Raw genomic sequence first — 21,684 nt, 5'->3', positions numbered from 1 at the left:
GTAAGTTCTACTGAGCATGGAGGGGGGACTTGCTTCCGAGAAAACAGATATGCAATTGCACTAGTTTTACCAAAATCTATTACATTGGGCGCGGGACAAATTTAACTGTTTAAAAATATCCTTCTGTTACATTTCAAGAACAGAATAAAACACACTGCATCTCCATGAGACAGTAAAAAAAAATCAGAGTTTTCTTCAAGATTTTAAGTAAATATACAAATATTCTCACTGTAATTCTGAGACCTTGGCAGCAATATTAGCCTTCCACAGTTCTATCTGCCCAATAGAATATACACAATGTTCCACATAGCCCTTTAAAAATTAATCATGTATTTTTATTTGAGAATCAAGATTTGCATTATAGCCTTTTCCCAACAATAGTGGAGTTGTTGGTCTTTGTCAAAAGCATAGAAATGACCAAGCACTCTCTGTGCTTAAAATGACTCTGGTACAGAGGAGAGAGTTGTCACCCAACAGAGGAAAGAGAACAAGCAAACACCTGGAGGGTGAATGTACTGTTGGTAGTTATGTCCACTGTAGGGAATGTCCACAACAAGCGCCTGAGTCATCAGGAAGCCTTTTCAATTTCCTCCAATTTACTGCTCTGAAAGCCTCCACATAACCACGACTTCTTTAGTAAAATCTAAAAGCAAAAGCAAAAACCCATCAGTGGTATTTAAGGGGCTTCAATCACATGCACTCTTTACATGGAAGTCAAGTCCCACTGAATGCAGTCAGACTAACTTCAGAGTAATCAGGCCTAGAACTGAGCTTCACACGAGGCCTTAGTCATCTTCTGGGTCACTTTCCTCCCTCCTTGCTGGAACAGAGCACTTGATGGAAGTCATCAGCTGGTCCTGGATCTGCTTCCTGGGGTTCTCCTCCAGGTCTGTCTTGATGGCGCCCGACTCAGAAATCTTCCACTCCAATTCTAAAATGCAAGAGAGAAGAATGACACACGGCAGTGACTTACAAGCTGGAACAAAGAAAAGCATCGCTGTGTTCCTGCTCTTCGGGACGTGCGCTTCCCATCTGCTGTTTTCAAATTTGCTTTTACTACAATGCTAAGTTCCACACGAGCTCTTTGAAGAAAAAGGAAATACGTTTAATTGCCTCAAAACTCCAGCATGTTCTCAGACAGACAAAAGCAAGGTCATCTTTATAACTGTTGTCAGGAGAGGCAGAAGCAGCTGTTAATGTTTCATCTGCTGTTTTAAAGAGAGATTTAAGAAACAAAAAGCAAGAATGCGTACACGCTGCTCCCCATTACTTCCTGCTTCTTTTCTTTACTACCCCAATCCAGAAACACTTCCCACCTAGCAGCAGGCCTTTATTACATGGGCTCAAATTGGCTTACACCCCAGAAGTTGGAAGAAAGTCAATACTTCAAGTTAATCAGATGTCTCACTGTTAACTGTGATGGCAATCTAACCAGCCAGCCTCAATTATGTTAGGCAGAAAGAACAAAAAGGAAGGGGAGAGGGGAGGAAATTAATGTGATTCTGTTACGCAAGTTGACTTGTTCCACAGTCGGGGGGGAAATCCACAGAGACTGTGGCTTGCAGAGCTTGGTTGTGAGGTGGAGATACAACCAAATTAAGTGGACAATGTTCAGCGGTGTCTCAATCAGGTACGTTTTTATTGTATTTCTTTATAGGATTTCTTACCCACTTGTACCATAAAGGCCCCTGGGCAGGTTACAATTATGGTTGGGTACATAGGATAACTCTTTACCTCGTAAGTCGTCTTTGCTGCCTTTGCATTCTTAAGAGTTTCTACATACTTTGTAAAGCGCTTTGAGTATCAATTTAGTATCAAAAGGCAACCTATTAATGTTTTAAACACATAAAAGCCGCCAATCAGTGCAAACCTGACACAATGAGACAATTACATTGGGTTGCTTCCATTTGGACCCTTTGTCAATGTCTAAGAGGCAGCTACTTACCATCACTTGTCAGGTTCATGCCTCCAAACACCAGGGGTCCAATAAATTGGGCCTTGATGTCCCCTTCAATGTAGACGAAGATTGTGGGGAGGTTTCTATCAGGATAGTTGGGTATGCAGGTTGTCGAAATGGCTTTGATAAACTTGACATCTGGGAACTTCCTTGCAAGTCCGTTTAAGTGTTGATTTATCAAGGCACAAAGGGGAATACTTTATTTTTTTAAAAAAAGGAAAAGGGGAATAAATCCATTAAAGAGCCATTTTTTTCTTTGTTTCCTTATTAATAAAAACAGCCATGAGAATAGGGAGGATGAAATTACAAAATAATAAAATGCCATGTTTTCCATATGTCTCTGCAAAAGATATGCACTTACTCTGCAAAAAAATAAAAAATAAAAAATGCTCATCTCTAGAATAGGTAACCTGATAGGAACATATTTAGCCTTGCAAATGTGTTCTCTCACAAAAAGGGGCGAATGCATCTTTTAAAACGGAGGCTGCTATGACACATACATTATTATTGTATTTTTATGTCATCATTTCTCCAAGGAAGTCAAGTTTCCACTCTCCTAGTTTATCCTCCCCACAACCCAGAGTGGTAGGTTATGTTAAGAGAGAGTTACTGACCCAAGGTCACCTAGTGATCTTCTTGGCTGAGTGGGGATTTCAATTCAGGTCTCCTTGGTTCTCCAATCACTATACCACACTGGTTCTCAGATCTATGCCTACCATTGCAAAGAAGAGAGATTTCCCACAACCTTTAAAATGTTTTCCCATTCCAACACAGGCACCCCCAATTTGCTTGGTGGTTGCGTTCCGGATCATCGCATGTGACAGCGGAAAATATTTAAGTCTGCTACGGCCCTGCCCTGCAATGCATCCTTTTCCTGCCACTTCTTGGTTTCCAGCAACGGGCATGTGCTTTGAACACTTGCAAAATGGTTGTTGCCCGTACACAACTACCCTCCTTCCTGGTTATATGGCTAGAACAACAAAGCAAATCAATTCCTGATGATGTCACGGAACTGTAGTTGGGTGAATTTTGTGTTTTAAAAATTCCTTTCACTGGCACAACAGACACCAACATCAGGGTTCTGAAAGCGAAAGGAAGGCTCGTCTGCTGAAGCATGTTTAGTTGGCTAAAACACAAAATGCAAGACCACCAGTTTGGGGACAGTTTCATAAGACCAAACCTGCTGCAGAAAAAACTGTGTGCAAACAGCAGTCATCTTGAAATGCTTGCTTACCCTTGCTTGTACAGGTGTAGTATCACCCATATATCCTTGCCAGCTTTGGTAATTTCTTGGATGTAATCCTGTCCCGAGATCTCTATAACGTGTCCAAATTTATTCTTTGCTTGCAAGGCTTTCAATTCAGCTAGCCTTTGCTGCCTACACCATGGGAAAAGAATTAGAAAAGGAAACATACAGATGGATTTGAGACCAGAGATATAGCACTGAGTGTTTAAGGCACTTCACATTTTTTTATCTCAGTAAACCATGGTTTAAGACAGAACCAGGGTCAGGTCCTAGTTTCACAACTCATGTCTCACCACAACCAGTATGCTGTGTGAGGTTGTCCCCCCCCCACTCCATCAACATGAAAGGAGGCAAGAAGTTGAGACAAAAAAGGGCTTGATTACTGGTTTTGAAATGAGCCAAAATGTAAGTGACAAGGACAGTTGCAATTGGTGAAAAATGAACTTTCAAAGGGGCCGAGGTGGAAAACCCAACCGGCAGTTTTGTGCTGGAGGCGCAACAAATCTCCCAGCTCTCATGCAGCTCTCTCTCTCTTTCACACACTAACCTAGGATTATACTCTAACTACATCTACGCTGTCACCAATTCTGATCCCCAGCAACCCAGGGACCACAGTTGTTTGGAAAGCCATTGCTGTAAATGTAAGAGCACAGGAAGTGGCGCTGTACCATATTAACTCAGTACTGTCTACTCTAGGAGCGGAGAGCTTCATACTCTTGGGCTACATGAAGCCCTCCAGGCACCTGTATCTGGCCCTCAAGACTCTCCCCAGTCCTAAAAGACCTACATCGGCTCCCAGTATGTTTCTGAGCAAAATTCAAAGTGCTGGTGCTGACCTTTAAAGCCCCAAATGGCTTTGGCCCCGTATACCTGAAGGAGCATCTCCATCCCCATCAGTCAGCCCGGACACAGAGGTCGAGCTCCAAGGGCCTTCTGGTGGTTCCCTCATTGAGAGAAGTGAGGTTACAGGGAACCAGGCAGAGGGCCTTCTCAGTAGTGGCGCTCGCGCTGTGGAATGCCCTCCCGTCAGATGTCAAAGAGTTAAACAATTATATGACCTTCCATAAACTTCTAAAGACAGCCCTGTTTTGGGAAAATTGTAATGTCTGAGGTTTCGTTGTGTTCTTTTATATTCTGGTTGACGTGTGTCCTTGAGCAGTGTTAATACTTCTTGTTCAACAGAACAGACTCCAAAGTTAAGTATACATAGCATTGCAACCTTAGTTGCGGAGCCCAGGCTGGAATCTATGCTGGTGCTGCCAAAAGATTTAGGAATTCACCTGCCCGGCTGCTGTCTTAGTAACACTGACTTGTAAGCAAATCCCATTGAATGATACTTGCATCCAATGAAGCATAGGACTGCAGTGCCAATCTTTTTTTTTATTTCTATAAAAGATCACATCTCAAGGTGCTGCAAATTATGAAATCCAGTTTCCAAGCTCCTCATGAATACAGGAAGGATTAGTGGAATTAGTGGGATCATCGGTGAATGTCAATATCACACTATTCTATTGATTTACAGTCTGAAAAAGCAGGTGAGAGCAGAGAAACCACAACAGTATTGACAAACCTGCAGTACTGAGCCGTTGCTAAAAACTGGGCACTTATCATTTCTAAGCACAATATTCGTTTTGCAGATGTTGATTGCTAGAGGCGTACATAGCGATCTTTAGAACTGAACTGTAATTTGCAAGGTCAGATGTTTTAAAGAATTCATTTTAGAAACTGCATTTAACACAGTAAACACTAATAACCTAAGATAACGCTAAATACAGAGATGAGAAGTTATCAAACGAATCCTATTGCCACTGCGAATATGCTGTCTAAACTTCTAACCTTTGATCCTCCAGGCAGAATTTGAGTCCTCTTATTTTTTGTGATAGCCCTTTCAGCTACAGTTTTTTTAGAGAGCTACCAAGAGGCGGCCTGATTTGGCTAAAACTGGAGGAAAACCAGGGGGTGGGTCTTGCAGATTTCATTAATTCTCTTATCTATTGCAGGGGTCAATAAATCCTAGCTGGCCTTCCTGGCTAGCTCAACCTGTTTTTGCCCATCTCCTCCAACTGGGGATGAGCCATTGCAGGGAGAGAGATGGGGGCTACCTCCCATTCTGCTGAGCCATGGACCCAAAGAAAACAGCAAAATGTCACATGGCTTTTCAAGTGTCTTAGAGGTTCAATGCAGTATGAAGGCGAGCCCTTGCTTTCTCCGATTCTTCTCAAGTCAGCATGGCATCAGGGAGAGTCCTCATACTGCTCCAAGCTTGGGGTTCTCCCAAACTACCTGCTCTCACTGGAACAAAAAATGTACACACCAGTGCTTAACTGGCAAGCATGTTTGTGGGTCTTGGACAGAGTGCTCTAACCTGTACATTTCCATAGCACGTTCATCATCCTCACTGAATTCATCTTCATTTTCTTCAAGTTCTTCTAGGGTCATGTCTTCATATGTTTTCACTGTTTGTAAGAAATGCAAGATCATCAGTATGGCACAGAATAAAAGCCAACCATTACTGGAGCTCTGAATGGGTACACAAGGTTGATAACAGTCTTAGAAATGTTTTTATATGTTTTAGTTGTTTAATTACTTTATCATTGTGTTTGCTGTCCTGGGCAAGAAAAAATTAATAAATAACAACAACAGAATCTCTTTCATCATGCAAATAATTAATTTCCAAACGAGAGATCTTGGTAATTAAGAACCAATTAAAGTATTATACGGCAAGGAGTATCTACCTCATGTTTGTCGAGATAAACATTCTGCACAATAAAAAAACCAAGATACAAATTTGCTAGATGCTACAAAAGAGAAGTGAATTCCATCTTAAATCCAGATCCTCACAATATCCAGGAACTATCTCAGCAACTCTGCTTCCGTAACTTACATCCTGGGAGTTATCATTTGTTACAAGGCTGCAGCTCCCGCTGAGTAGGCTAAGCTCTTATTTTAGGCAGCTATCATCAGTTAACTTTCTAAATGACGTGAAATATGGAAGGCAATTAGTCCAAACCAAGGGATGCACTCTTGTCCAATAAAATATTTTCTAATGATCCAAAGAGCACCCCACAAGGTCAAAGAAATCTCTCCAAAGAGAAGCATTTTCTTTACCAAGGCACTTTGGAAGCTATCACGCTAATTCCCACAAACAGACCTGCAGGCACATAAGATGATGTAAAGCAGGTAGTGTGTGGGGGGGGAGAGACCTTCCTGAGAACGAGGGGGTTGCATTGCTTATAGAACAGCATTGTGAGATCTGCATGCCACTGATGTGTAGGAGCCAGAGTGGAATCAGAGGCATATGGAAAAGCAGCCAGATGGGCGGGGTATAAATAATAAAATCATCAAAGAAAGTAGGTGAGCAGTAGAATACATCCTGGCCATGCAGTTTCTACATTCCCCCTCCATATACACATCTAGGCAGTTCAAGGACTCATCCCAAAAGCACTAGAGGAGGGGGTGCATCAGATCCAATGAAGGTTGAGGCTTGGGAAGAGAGAGCATGGCCTGAGGAGGCAGGGCTTGAAGGAGATTCTGAAAGGCTGGGCAGAGAGATATGAAGGTTTACATTTGCCCCCGAGGCCTGAGGTTCTGTGCCCCTGATGTGAGGGGAAGCGTTGCAACGCAGGCCCACAGTTTTAGATCAACCCATTAGAGTTGCCAAGAGAAATTTATCCATCTATATTTTAAAGTATCTATTCACGATTCTATCCCTGTTTGCACACTTGTTGCATCCCACAGTGAGCATTGGTGGGTCCTGCAGAAAAATAAACTGCTGAAAAATAAAAAAGCTATAATTTACAATAATTTAAACTGATTTACAATGAAACCAAAGTGTAACAAAAAGCGCAAGAACAATTCACTTTATACCTCTGCTAGGTTCGTAGTCTATCACTGAACAAGAAATCTGGATCCAGACTCTGTTTCATCAATTGTCCTTCCCTGTGGGATTAAAACCCTAATGCCCACCCGGGTTGTAAGGATTTCACCTGGTAGTCCCCCAAAGCAAGCCTTATGATTTCCCAGAAGCCCTGGAGGTTCTATATGTCTCTTTGAGTGTCCTCATAGCTCAATATGATGCTCTGTAAGGACTAACCTCAATATTTTTCAAGGTCACAGAGGGGGCGAGGAAGCACCAAACTCCTTTCTCGAAGGCTACCCATACCTCAAAATGCAATGAGTGCACAATGAGGCCATTGTCTGCTCTGTATAGGTTGATATATTCTGGTGACAGGCAAGGTATATTACAGAAGCATCACATTAAATCAGATGAAGGGCTTACCAACAGATTTTTGCTGGATTAACTGCTGCTCCCTTTCCTCTTCAGCTTGTTCTTGCTCTTTCAGCTTTTCTTTTGGAGGAAGGATGCCTTTTTTACGTAAGATGTCATTCCACTCTGTGTCCGCATTAGGATCCTAAAGCACATAAAATTGTCAGAGCCCAAACTTACAAGTAGTGGGGGCTTTTTTGTGATGGTACCCACCAGTTGTTGTTGTTTAGTCATGTCCGACTCTTTGTGACTCCATGGACCAGAGCACGCCAGGCACTCCTGTCTTCCACTGCCTCCCGCAGTTTGGTCAAACTCATGTTAGTAGCACCCACCAGTAGTAGTAGTTAGTACTAGTAGTTAGTATCAATATATTGCCCCAAACTGGTTTGAAGTCCATATTGTGATATTGGTTTCATAGTTTTAAAACTGGCAATATAATTTGAATCGTGGTGTGTGTGTGTGTGTGTGCACACGGGCGCTATGAGAAAATCACAATGTGGGAAAGCCGACGTGTGAAGCCAGCCTCTACACAGCCATCCTTATTTCAGACATTATCCTTATTTCAGACATTGTGATATATCAGTATATCACATTGTTTAGCTGGTAATCTATCGTGATGTTGAAAATCAGATATCGGCCAGGCCTACCAACCAGTTTGGAGTACTGTCACATCCTTTTTTTGCTAACCGTGTTTTATCGAGATACAAGTGCCAGCCCCTCATTCCTAACCTCCCCCCCAAAAAAACCCACTGCTTACAACTGTCATTCATACCTCCAGCACCTTGACTATCAAACCCCAAGTTTGGCACTGAACAAACTTAACCCTCCAGTTGTTCTGAACTGCAACTCTCACCAGTCCTAGCCAGCACGAAGTTATAGTCCACAACATCTGGAGCCATGCTGGTCACTGTGGCTTTTTTCCAGGATTCCAACGAACACTATACAAAACGTATTCTACAAAAGTATGCAGGCTTCAATCCAATGCGTATATATGTGGGAAGAAGTATCACTGAAATCAGTGGGCTTTTTTTCTGAGTAAACATTTTTAAGATCCATCTCAATTCCACTTTCCAGTAGAAAAAGGCTCAAGCTGCTTAAATAAAACAAATACGTACTGGGGAAAAAGCAAGTAAAGTTTTGGATTTCATACAAGTGCGCAGGACTACAATAAACTAGTGTCCGGAGGGTAGTGGGATTAGCCTGTCACAGCAAAAAAGGAAGAAACAAAACAGAAAAGAACAAACAGCATTATGCCATTTTTTAAAAAAAACAAAAAACTATTATGGCATAAGCAGTTTGTGGACTAAAATCCACATCATCAGATGCATGAAGCAATATCCTGAGTTGCTTGTATAAATAGACATGGGATTGGTGTGTGTTGTAAACAATGAGAGCAGAGGGAAATGAAATGTACTAACTGTGACCATTATACAGTATTAACAGCGACCATTCACAAAGAACGTGTAAGTGATGTCACAGTTATCATACCATTGGAAAGCAGGGCTGCTACATATCACTCAGGCTTCCCCACCTCCTGTGTTTGAAAGAACACCCTCCCCGCCCCCCTGCTCGCCTCCGTTTCTTCTCCTGCAACCAGCAAATGCAACGCAGCCTGGGGCGCATGCTCGCGAAAAGAAGAAAGCCGACGGGATGGAGCGGGGGGGGGGGGCACGGAGGCCTTTCCTTCCCCGACAGGAAGAACCACCGCGTGTCGTCTTTGCAACCGAGCACACGGGAAGCAGAAAGCGAGCTGATCTTCCGGGTTTCAGCTACCGTGGGCAGGGATCCTTCCTGGACCTGCCCAGACCGGGCTATGCCCCATTCGCGTCCCCAGCCCCGTTCCCCCTTCCCCAGATAAAGCGATCCCACATTACGCAAAGGGGTCTCCCGGCAGGTGCGCGCCTGTGTGCGTTACTTTCGCCCTCCGAAGGGAGGATACAGCTCAGAGCAGCTCACCTGCATGTTTGGGGAGCGGGGTGTCCCAACTTTTACTGCTGCTGCTGTTGCTGATTGAGGCAGGTCCTCCTTGGGTGCTACACGTGGATCCCGGGGTTCGCTGAGACGGCCGCCTCCAAAAGCGCACAAGCTCGCGTTACACGCCCAGCTGATGCGCCTGTCCCCTTCCCGAGTTGCCCGTATTAGGACTGATCCGGGCACTTTCTCCTGCTGGTTAGAGGAGGGAGCAGCGAAAGACTCTCGGAGGAGGCGGGGTGCCGAGAATGATGGGTGACGGGAAGGAAATCAGTAGCAAGGGAACGCCCACGTTTCCTTGTGCTCTGGAAACTCAGCACGTGTTTTTTTGTTGTTGTTGTCAGCACATTTGCTGGTTGCGCATCTCGAATAAATGTTCATAAATGTACAAGGCAAACACACATGCATAAGTATAGTGTCTGAAACAGTACAGGAGAGCAATCCTGAAGCGATTTTGACACTCCCTAATTGACCTCAAATACTTCTCTGCAAGGAGGAAAGAAATGTGGAAAGCTTTCCAGTTGTCTTTGGAGGCATAGCTGTCAACTTTTCACTTTTATTTTAAGGGAAATTCCCTTATTCCGAATAGGATTCCTCGCAAGAAAAGGGAAAAGTTGACAGCTATGTCAAATTGGAGGGGCTTACACCTCCCTTTGCAAAATTAGAATGGCAAGTATCTGTTAAGCTGCCTGAGCAAACTATCAATATATGTAAGAGATTCAGGAACTGAAGTATTTACCATCACAAAAGAATGGTCAGGCTGCCTACGGTAGGTTGAGCAATGATTGACCATTATTGGGTATCCTGGCAGACAGGTTTTCTGCTTTAGACCGCCCCCTGTGATGTATGTATGATGTTTTAGGGGATGGTCTTGAGCTACAGGGGAGGCAATTCCCAAAGTCTATACAGTGGTAGCTCGGGTTACAGATGCAGGTTAAGAACTTTGCTTCAGGATGAGAACAGAAATCGGGCGGCAGCAGCAGTGGGAGGCCCCATTAGCTAAAGTGGTACCTCAGGTTAAGAACAGTTTCAGGTTAAGAACGGACCTCCTGAACGAATTAAATTCTTAACCCGAAGTACCACTGTATAAGAGCTTGCACACCATTGTTCAGGGTTCCTCTCCTCCCTTCCTGCGTGGGGGGTGGGGTGGGGGACCCTGTTGCAACAATTTAATAAAGATCATGCTTACTAGCTGCTTTGCTGCTCAATATTCTCTGGTTGGCCTCTGTTATTTTCTCCTACCATCAGAAAACCTACATAAGGACTCTCTATGGCAGGGGTCGGCAAGTTTTTCTGGCCATGGGCCGGATCATCCCCACAGAGATTGTCCGTGGGCCGGACATGCGCAGCGCAATGCCGGAAATCGCGTCTGCTCATGTCCGCAGCGCCAGAAATCGCTTCTGCTCATACCCAGACAACGAAAATTGTGCCTGCGCAGAAGTGATTTTCAGCGTCTGGGCATGTGCAGATGTGGTTTCTGGTATCTGCGTGTGCACAGATGCCGTTTCCGGCACCACTCGGCGAGTCCCCGTGCCACACTTTGCCGGTTTAGCGCAGTGCACGGGGGACTTGCCGAGCTGGCGGCTCAGTGAGCGGGCGGCTTGCGGGCCGGTAAAACGGTCTTCATGGGCCACATCCGGGCCATGGGCCAGAGGTTGCCGACCCCTGCTATATGGGCTCTTTGATACCCCGTAAGGGAAAAGAGGCAGTTTCTTCTTATAACAGGGTTGTTGCCACTTTTCCTTGTTCTCCGGTGCTTGCTTTCAAATGATGCATCAGTAGGTAGCAGAGCGGAAGCTTGCGTAAATGATGATGATGATGATAATTTTATTATTCATACCCTGCCCATCTGGCTGAGTTTCCCTAGCCACTCTGGGCGGCTCCCAACAGAGGACTAAAAACAGAAGAAAACTTCAAACATTAAAAACTTTTCTAAAAATAGATTACAGCAAAAGCGACAAAGAATCTCGTGGCACTTGGAAGGCCTCAGTAAACCTGTTAGTCTTTTAATGGTGCCACGAAGTTTGGTTTAGCCACGAACTGGTACAATGCAGCAGAAGCAGCTGACTTGTAAGCTTGTGCCATAATGGTGAAGTATGTCCCTACCATGGAAGGGCATGTGGATCCAGAATTCGCCTCCACAGTCACTTACAGACACACACCGTTAAGACCATATTCAAGGAAGTCAATCTTACTCGGCTATGAGCGATCGCCAGAGAAGAAGACGACAACAATGGTGAAGGCTTTAAAGTGCCACAAAACTCCCAGAAGCTTTCCCTAGACAAAACCAGTCCTCCCATTGGGTAGAGTGAGGCTGAGGCCTCAGGCAGCTCATTTTTGGGGTGTCATAAAATGGCAGCAAATGGTAATTTATTCAATGTGCTAAACAGCAGGACCAAATAAAGTGACATAGAAGTGTGGCAGCTGGCATTTGAGTTCTTCAGGTTGGGCGGGGCGAGTACAAAAAGAGTTGTAACACTCAACCTATATTTTCAATTTCCCCCCCCCCCTCACATTTCCCTCATCCCCCGCTTTGTGCAACATTGTGTATGAAGAAAAAGTGCAAATAATTAAATGATATTAATCTTGCATTTTTACATTATTGTAACTCTCCTTGGAAACTTGCAGTAAAGTTTGGATCAAATAAATAAATGAAGAGCTATGAGATCAGCTTTTAGACATCAGCCTAAACAAAAAAATAAATAAATAAAAAATCCTTCCAGTAGCACCTTAAAGACCAACTAAGTTTGTTCTTGGTATGAGCTTTCGTGTACATGCACACTTCTTCAGATGCCAACCATCATTGGTGTATAACAGAGGCCAACCATCATTGGTGTATCTGAAGAAGTGTGCATGTGGAAACAAATCACTTGCTGTTCAGAGGCAGTTGTCACAAGCTTGTAGCTAATGTCCTCCCAGGAAAGTTAATTAAGATGGCAATAGACCATAACCTGAATTTATTCCCAGCATCATGTAGCTTAGATTATGGCATCTAATTCCACTAGCAGGCCTTGAATAATCGGTACATACCATGAGAATGCTCAGACCTGCAAAAGACCTCTAGTTGTACAACAAGCTCCCATCCCAGTTTTTCCTTTTTAATAGTTTTGAATCCGTTCTTTGCTCACAAAGAAACCATGCCCAAGCTTTATATTGCACAATTTATTATTACAAAAATATTATTAAAGCACATTAATATAGAGCTCTTCCTAGCGAAAGTGCTACATGAAAAGGACAAGGAGCTTTTTCATACAGTAAGAGAAAGAAAAGTCACATGAGGTCAGGTCCCCTTAGTTCCTCCTGTGGAACAGTGAACTGTGCTGTTCTCTTTGGAAGAAGCAGAGCATGGATGTGGGGGAGAACTCCACCTTCAGCAATGGTCACATGTGCAAAAAGCTTGTTCAACTCATCATCGCTTCTGATCGCCAACTGGATGTGGCGTGGCCCAATTCGTTGCCTCTTGTTTTCATGAGCAGCATTTCCTGCCAGCTCCAGTAGCTCTGCCGTCAGATATTCCAACACGGCCGCCATGTACACTGAGGCTCCAACACCCACTCTTTCTGCATACCGACCCCGTCTCAAAAGGCGTCCAATGCGGCCCACTGGGAACTGCAAACCTGCTTTTGCACTCTTGTTTTTTAGTTCCCTGGTTGCAGGCTTTGCTAGCTTCTTGCCACGCCCAGACATCCTGGATCCTACAAATAAGAGGGGAGAGCCCACCTTCATTACACAATGCAAATGGTTTTGTCAGATGTCAAAAGCCTTAGTGGATTTATCTGCTAAAAATATGGAAGGAAGAGTAATTGGAGAACCAGACGCCTAAGTATTTGCTGTAATAATGACCTTGGAGATTCTTATATGGTCTTAAGATTCTTATAAACAGACCAATTTTCTGCTAGTTCAGTCATTTTAGAACAAGGTCGGCCAAAGGGAAGCCTCACAGCAGTTGATGCACCCCAGTTCCCATCAGCCACAGCAACTATGACCCAGGCTGAAGGATGAAGTGGGCTGCAGACCGAAAACATCCAAAGGGCACCAGTTTGGCTATCCCTGTTTCAAAACAATCCCACTACTCCATGGTAAGTTATAGAAAGCTAGGAAAATTGAAGAGTTTTGCCGCTGATAACACAAACACAGCTACATGGTGTTAAGCCAATGCAGGAGCTATGCCTCCCTATTATGAATATTATCATGTGGCTTGCTCTCAAGACATTAGAGACCTTAATGACTCACCATACAATGAAAAGGTCATCTACTGCAGGCATCCCCAACCTTCGGCCCTCCAGATGTTTTGGATTACAATTCCCATCATCCCTGACCACTAGTCCTGTTAGCTAGGGATCATGGGAGTTGTAGGCCAAAACATCTGGAGGGCCGTAGTTTGGGGGTGCCTGATCTACTGGATTTCTAAAGCTCATACTACTGATTAATCTACTGTTGGCAGGCAAATATGAGTATTTTTGGCTTTATACATCACGTTTTCCTAAAAGGCTTATGCAAGTCAAGGGAGGGATGGAATTCCAGTAGCCCTCAGCGGGATTTAAACACAATATTTCTTATTAACTTTATCTTATAGTTAAACCACTAGCATGTTTTTAAAAAGAAAACCACTTACCTCCTTCAGTGAATCACTTGAGTTATGACTCTTCTCCAGGCAATGAAAGAATTTTATCCTTTTTGAACATGGCTCTCATTTTAAACTCCTCTGTTGATGCTGATGTGGGAGTTCAATCAGCTGTGTTTGCCTGAAAGTTCCCTCAGCTGTATCCACTTTCCTAGTAGTTCTGACTTTAACTGCATTGGTTTCAACTTGGCTATTTTGGTGGCAGATCTCAATTCTCTTACTTTAGAGAAGTTCCCTTGTGATCAGTAGGTTGTTCAATAGAATGATGATCACACTTTCAGAAAGCTAATTTCAATTCTGAAGGAGGGTACAGCGTGATTAACATTAAATGTATTTTTCCAGCTACTAAGGAAGCTTTGATTTTTACTTAAAGATGGAAACAAACATGGCTAATAGTCACTTTTTCATATTTTTAAATAAATGGAGGATAAACTATTCCTCCTGATTTACTTGTGTGTTTACATGTCTTGTTAATTATTCATTCCTCTCACACATTCATTTCCTGTCACTTTCCAAACTGCAAAAAGTCCATGAGGGGATTTGTTGTGTTATGGTAGCAGAGCATTTTAATCCACATAAATTGCACAAACCAAAATTTCTGTTATGCGCTTGAGGGCCTCCTGTAATCTAGAAGCACCTTGTGACTAAATGCAGACTCTATAACTGCAACATCAGCCAGTTGATTTAAATGAGGCTTACTCCCAGGATTTAGGCTGTTAACAAATGCCGTCAGGACCATTCCAAAATCCACCATTGGGCACTGCCTTTACTGGCACCAACCAAAATGTCACAGAGTGGCAACTATTTTTTGAGTTCTCCAGAACTCTTCATCTGGCAAGATGTTCCACAAAGCAAGTGTGTAGAAGGAAGAAGGTAAAAACAAAACAAAAGTACATAAATTAGGCTGATGTCTCAGTAAGAGATAGGTAGCTGTGTTGGTCGGCCGTAGACGAAACAAAATAAAAAAATAAAACAATTCTTCCAGTAGCACCTTAAAGACCAACCAAGTTTGTTCTTGGTATGAGCTTTTGCCTAGGGCTTGCTGATCAGAAGGTCGGCGGTTTGAATCCCCGCGACGGGGTGAGCTCCCGTTGCTCGGTCCCAGCTCCTGCCCACCTAGCAGTTCGAAAGCACATCAAAGTGCAAGTAGATAAATTGGTACCGCTCCAGCGGGAAGGTGAACGGCGTTTCCATGTGCTGCTCTGGTTCACCAGAAGTGGCTTAGTCATGCTGGCCACATGACCCGGAAGCTGTACGCCAGCTTCCTCGGCCAGTAACGCGAGATGAGCGCCGCAACCCCAGAGTCGGACACAACTGGACAAATGGTCAGTGGTCCCTTTACCTTTACCTTTAGGGAGGGAGATTGGCTCAAGTTACTGAGGTAAATTAAGCTGAAAGGAAGTTGCTAACCAGCTTGTTACAGTTGAGGAGAGACAAAAAGGGACCCAAAAAAGTCTAGGTGGGGGATACTTGAAAGAGAGAAAGTGTGCCATTTCTGTTTGCTCTGCTTTGTGGTATACTGTATGCCAGTCATAACATTCAAACCAATCATAATAAATGCTCAATATAAGTATGGAGGAGCCCATAATCTTAAAATGGGCCGTGAGAGGAGATAGCAGATGTTCAAATTAGGCTCCACCGGGTTCTGTGCAGGTTTCAGGTTGTCATTGGGACTGCTGGGGTAAAATAAAACATACCATAATTTATCCTCCATTGTTTAACATATAAAACCCAGCTGTTATCCATGTCTCTACTTCCATCTCTCAGTGGAAAGTTTCCTTGGTAGGTGGAAAACATATTGAATGTTAGACATGCTGCTTCTTCCCTCAGAGTATCATAGAATTATATATAGTTGGAAGGGACCTTGAGGGTTATCAAGACCACCCCCCTTGAATCTCAACAGAAGCATCCATGACAAATGGCCATGCAACCAGATACAGTACCCCAGGTGTGGTCTAACCAAGGCAGAATAGAGCAGTTCTATTACTTCCCTTGAGAATTAAAATTAGCTTTCTGAAAGTGTGCTAATTGTGGTAAAATACCCTCTCAAACCCTATTAATCGCAATGGGACTTCTTTAAACTAAAAGCATTGGTATCCGTTAAAGTCAGAAATACTGACAAATTGGATGCAGCTGTTCTGAACAGATTGGTTTTTAAAAAGAGGGTTATGTCAAAGGAGGAGAAAACTCTTGTCTTTGTAGTTGTCTGCTGTAATAGGAAGGTGAGTGGGTTTTTTGAAATGAAAAAAAAATGCAAGTGGTTTAATTAGTTTATAATATAAGAGTAATACCTATAAGTATTACCTATGTTATGCTTAAAGATAATATTTCTTATGAATAATAAATACATTATGCTTAACAATAATATATATTAGCACACGTACAGTATATTATGTGTACTACTGATTGCTGTTAGATTTTCCTTTCCTTTTTAATTTTTAAAAGCTTTTAAGGAAAAAATATCCACTTGGCCTTTAATGGTAGGCTAATCATGTTTTTTTAAAGAAATCTAGCAGATGAAACTTTTAATTGTATGGTGAGACATAAGGACTTCTAAGGTCTGAGGAGCAAGCCACCATTGGACGTGAACAATAGCATTCCTAGTAAAGAGGCATAGCTGCTGCATTGACTTAACACCGTGTAGCTGTATTTTAGAGAATAAAAATTATATATATATATTTTTAAGAATTACTAAGCGGGTATATGACACTGACATCTTTTTTTGATGAAGCAGAATTCTCTAGCAGCTTTTTGTCCTAGCACTTTTTGCTGCTGACTGAACAAACTTTGTGCTACCAGTGGCAAAACTTCCTTCTTCCTAGCTTTCTATACCTTACTATGGAGTGGTGGCATTGTTTTAAACAGGGATAGCAAAGTTTTAAACAGGGATAGCAAACATCGGATGCAGGCCCTCCAAGTGTTCCTGTTGTGTTCCAGGGATGTTCCTGATTTAGAGAAGCTGTCCCAGTTTCTGACTTGATCCTGGAATGTCCCATTTTTCATTAGGATGTCCCTATTTTCATTGGAGAAATGTTGGAAGGTATTGAGCTATCCAACCCCCGAGGCATCTGAAGTTAATCCTGTATAGGGAAGGTTGTTTAAGGTTTTATTAGGTTTTTATATCTACTGCAAGCTGCCCAGAGTGGCTGGGGCAACCCAAAACAAAATAAAATAAAAAATTCATTCCAGTAGCACCTTAGAGACCAACTAAGTTTGTTCTTGGTATGAGCATGCACACTTCTTCAGATACACTGAAACAGAAGTCACCAGACCCTTAAATATAGTAAGGGAGTGGGGAGGGGTATTACTCAGAAGGGTGGTGGGACTGGGTGATCAGCTGATAGGTGTGGAAAACCTGTTGACTGTTAACGACTGCAATTTTTACAGGGTCTTACAGGGAAAGGCAAGGGGTGAGATGGCTAAAGATAGCTTTGTCATGTATAATGAGATAAGAATCCAATTTCTTTGTTCAGACCAGGTTCCTCCATGGTTTTAAGTTTGGTGATTAGTTGCAATTCAGCCACTTCTAGTAAAATTATCGTTATGGAATGAGACGTCCTTATAGTCATCGGAGAAATGTTTGGTGGTATTCAGATGTTGTTGGCCTACAATCCTTCAGCCTGGATCATAGTTGCTGTGGCTGATGGGAATTGGAGTCCAGCAACTGGTGTAGAGCTCCTCTTTGGCTGACCTGGTCATAAAATGGCTGGACTTGATTTAGCATGAAAACCAGTCTGCTTAGAAGAATGTAAATCTTAAGGCCACATCCTAGGTCATTATTACAGCAAATTCTTAGGTGTTTGGTTCTCCAAATACTCTTCCTTCCAGATTGCAGGAAGGTCAACTAGGCTTTGGACACCTCACAAAACCATTTGCATTGTGTAATGAAGGTGGGTTCTCCTCTCTTATTTGTAGGATCCAGGATGTCTGGGCATGGCAAGAAGCCTGCAAAGCCTGTAATCAAGGTAAAAGAAAGCAAAAGTGCAAGAGCTGGCTTGCATTTCCCTGTGAGCCGCATTGGACGTCTTTTGAGACGGGGTCGGTATGCAGAAAGAGTGGGAGTTGGAGCCTCGGTGTACATGGCTGCCGTGTTGGAATATCTGACGGCAGAGCTACTGGAGCTGGCAGGAAATGCTGCTCATGAAAGCAAGAGGCAACGAATTGGGCCACGCCACATCCAGTTGGCGATCAGAAACGATGATGAGTTGAACAAGCTGTTTGCACATGTGACAATTGCTGAAGGTGGAGTTCTCCCCCACATCCATGCTCTGCTTATTCCAAAGAAGACTCTGCAGCGTAAGGAAGCCACAGGAGACCCCGAATCCCAGGAATTCTAAAACCTTCAGCATTTCAGTATCTTGCAAGAACAGACTCTGCCAGAAAGGTTGTATTGTCAGAAGCTAAGCTTTTGTTCTTTGGAGCATTCATCATTAGTATGGACTGTTGTTAAAAAAAAAAAAAAACAAAAAAAAAAAACTTTAAATGTTTATTAAATGTTAAAATAAAGGCAAATTCTACAATGTACAGAGAAAAGTTGTATGCTTTTAATTAGCCATACCGGTTGTGTCTAATGACTAGCTACAATATCTTTCCTACTTGTATGACCTGCCATTGCAGATCCACACAAGTTGTTGTGTGAAGCAATTGAGCTGTTATTTTTAAGACCTATGGGTTCCCAGCCACTGACCTATGAACTTACACATTGGCCAGCTTGCTTGCTTGCTTGCTTCACCACCTTCTTGACCCTGCAGTAGTGCAATTCTTGTAATGACCTTGGGCTGTGACTGATCTCATCCAGCAGGTATTGCTCCCTGATGTTCCAGTGGCTGCTGGAGTCAGAAGTGCTTTTGCATCATTTGACTCCCTTCACATTGGAAAGAGAGATTGGCTGCCGAAGCACATGCCTACCATGCACCTTGACCTCTGGATAAGCTTCATTTGCTGCCTCTAGCCCCAAAGCCATTGTGAATCACATGACTGAAAAACTCTGTGATGCATATGCCAACCTTTTTGCTGAATCATCTTAAGAATGTGCCTTTGCTTCTGCCTCCATTTCAAAATGGTTCCTATGTTTAATCAGAGACTGTAATCAGAGTTGAGATAGCAGGGAGAAAAGTTTATATGAAGTCTACCAAGGGTGATAATGGTTGCCCCTTTTTCTTTTCCATCTAATCTCTTCACTTTTGCAAGTTCCATGTGGCTGAGGGCAACAGAATTACCAACCTGATTTCCAGCATCATGTTCTCCACAGGGAAAGTACAGGAAGTGCAAGACCTCCCCAAGGCATTATTTCATTTGTACAGCAAATGCAGCTCATTAAAACTGATGTGGTGCTGGCGAGGCCATTGACGATACTGAACTCTCAGCACACACCTTTGAAATGGAATAAGTAAGGAGAAGAACCTATTCTGATTAAAGGAAACAGTTTAAATGTCTTATCTGGTTAAATAGTGGTTTTATAAATTCCAAGAACCACAAGCTATTTTTTTAATAGATGTTCAGCAAGATCAAAAACAAAAGTGTCAGTTTCAAAGCAGTATTTTGCATCCACAAAATGCCTCCATGAATGATTCCTCTTGAGTGTATGCACATTAAATTACGTCTGAAATGAGGCACCCTATCAGGGGTTTCAAAATGATCACCATTTTCCTCTAGAATCAGGTCCCACAAAGTATGAAAGTAGCAGTAAGGTGGGCTGCTACATCCAGTTGTTAATAAAATCCAGACAGCCACATAGCAAAAGGCAAGGCATCCACAGAGGACCTTCATTATGTAGTTTGCATCACATGCTGAAGACACATCTCATTACCCGGACCTTAGACACTTAAGATATAGATGTTTTAGGACCCACCCTGTTATTTTGATGTGTGGGACCAGATGTAATCAGATCAGCTTATATAGCACCTTCAGGTAGCAAAGGCTGCTGTAGAGAAGAACTGTGTTCTACGAGTTCCATTCAAGTGGTCTATATGGAAAAGTTAATCTGTATTTGAATAACCAAACTGACTTATTCCCCCCCCAATAATGGAGATCAAGGTCATCAGCACTGGATTTTCCAAGAAAGCTAACAAGACCCTGGCATAAGGCCTATGATTTTCATAATATGGTGCTGGTGTGGTGTACTGCATTTCTTCTCCACTACAATTTTTTCAGTTTAAGGACCCTTTTCAGCATATTTCCCTTGGGGCTTTTGGTTTTCATAATACAACACTTAAAAAAAACAAAAAAACAAAATAATAATGCTGGTGCTGAAGAAAATAAAAAGTTCAGGTGATCTGCCAAGCCCTCCAGAAATTTTCATGTGGTGGTCTACCAAAAGATAGAATAAGTTTGAGAACTACTACCATAGAATGATTCTATATTCCATGACTCTAGGGCATGTAATCACATTACAATTGATGTCACTGATCCAACATCACCAAGTGGACTTCATGGCTGAATGGAGATTTGAATCCTGAGCTCCCAGATCATAATCTAGCACTCTAAGCAGAGGCGTAGGAGGGTCAGGTGGTACCCAGTGCAGAAAATTTATTGTCAACACGTTGTTGTTGGGTTGTTGTTGTTGTTGTTGTTTTTGTTGTTTTTGGCCTGCAAAAATGGTTTTACGTTATTTCATATTTTCTTACAAAGGAATATGGATTCTGGGCGACTATGGACAGATACTTAAATCTACAGGATGTATTGTGTTTTGGCTTCTGTTATTTTATTTATATTTATTGTTTATTTATTTAATAAAATTTATTTTTAAAAACCCGCAAAGTGGTTTACCAAAAAAAAAAAACACTAAAAAAAAAATCACAGCAGTAAAATCAAGAAAAATCGGCTGCGTGCAGGGGGTGGGGCGAAGGCAATGCAAGGCCTAATCTAGTCTCATTTTCTTCACATTTCCAGGACTTGGGAAGCCCAGTGGAGGGTAGGGCAGTAGGGTGGTTCATAAAAAAACATTTTTTTAAAATGCCTGCTCCAAAGGTCTTATCTTACTAAACTAGGGACTATATAGCTATATCTGAAATTTCATGCATATCAGTTAATATCTTGACCCTGCTCCACTGAATTGAAATTTCAGCCTTCACAGCATAGGAAAATGGCCAAGTAAACAGCAATTTTCGTGGAGGAGGGTCAAGATATTAACTAATATGCATGAAATTTCATATATAACTATATATTCCCTAGTGTAGTAAGATAAAACCTTCGGAGCAGGCATTTTAAAAAAAACAAAAGTTTTTTTTTATGAACTGCCCTAGTAGGGCAGTAATTGTTCCTTGATAATTTGTCACCCGCCTCCATGATGGCACCTGCCCCCCCTTCCCTACACCCCTGAATTTAAGCACTACACCACAGTGACTCTCTTACACACCACTTTGACTCACCTTGTGTCTAGCAAAAAAAGGGGGGATAGGACTTTAACAGATCATAAACTGCTACAATTATATACAGTATTCAGTTTCTCCCTTGTAATCCTCATCAGTATCTGGCAGGATGCCAGCACACCTTGTATGTACATTGTACATTCTGTTCTTGGGCAATATAAATAGTGACCTGTGATTCACTCTGATCTTCTGGTAGATCCTGACCTGCTAGTTGGTAATCCCTGGATTTAAACCAAAAAATCAGTATGT

The 21,684-nt window shown here is 42.6% G+C and overlaps 3 protein-coding genes across 4 annotated transcripts; 1 reads left to right on the top strand and 2 right to left on the bottom strand.

Moving 5' to 3' along the window:
* Window positions 1-313: 313 nt before the first annotated feature.
* On the bottom strand, window positions 314-9,684 carry PDCL3 (phosducin like 3). Of its 2 annotated transcripts, XM_033147595.1 has the most exons (7): window positions 9,427-9,684; window positions 7,483-7,615; window positions 5,569-5,659; window positions 3,192-3,335; window positions 1,946-2,154; window positions 745-931; window positions 314-643 (listed from the first exon to the last, which is right to left on the bottom strand). In XM_033147595.1, the coding sequence occupies exons 1-6, from the start codon at window positions 9,430-9,432 to the stop codon at window positions 786-788; spliced, it is 729 nt and encodes a 242-aa protein (XP_033003486.1). In that variant the 5' UTR covers window positions 9,433-9,684; the 3' UTR covers window positions 314-643; window positions 745-785. The 2 variants fall into 2 exon arrangements, with proteins under 2 accessions (XP_033003486.1, XP_033003483.1); XM_033147592.1 differs by having other exon boundaries at window positions 314-931.
* A 2,924-nt stretch (window positions 9,685-12,608) lies between these two features.
* Window positions 12,609-14,157, bottom strand: LOC117045968 (histone H2A, sperm-like). The gene is made up of 2 exons (XM_033147596.1): window positions 14,057-14,157; window positions 12,609-13,136 (listed from the first exon to the last, which is right to left on the bottom strand). The coding sequence occupies exon 2, from the start codon at window positions 13,126-13,128 to the stop codon at window positions 12,712-12,714; it is 417 nt and encodes a 138-aa protein (XP_033003487.1). The 5' UTR covers window positions 13,129-13,136; window positions 14,057-14,157; the 3' UTR covers window positions 12,609-12,711.
* A 2,032-nt stretch (window positions 14,158-16,189) lies between these two features.
* LOC117045966 (histone H2A, sperm-like) lies at window positions 16,190-18,520 on the top strand. Its single transcript, XM_033147591.1, has 2 exons — window positions 16,190-16,287; window positions 17,981-18,520. The coding sequence occupies exon 2, from the start codon at window positions 17,989-17,991 to the stop codon at window positions 18,400-18,402; it is 414 nt and encodes a 137-aa protein (XP_033003482.1). The 5' UTR covers window positions 16,190-16,287; window positions 17,981-17,988; the 3' UTR covers window positions 18,403-18,520.
* The last annotated feature ends 3,164 nt before the right edge of the window (window positions 18,521-21,684 follow it).

This window comes from Lacerta agilis, chromosome 4 (genome assembly GCF_009819535.1).
Source record: "Lacerta agilis isolate rLacAgi1 chromosome 4, rLacAgi1.pri, whole genome shotgun sequence".
Taxonomy (NCBI): Eukaryota; Metazoa; Chordata; class Lepidosauria; order Squamata; family Lacertidae; genus Lacerta; species Lacerta agilis.
This window is presented reverse-complemented; position numbering and strand designations above follow the sequence as displayed.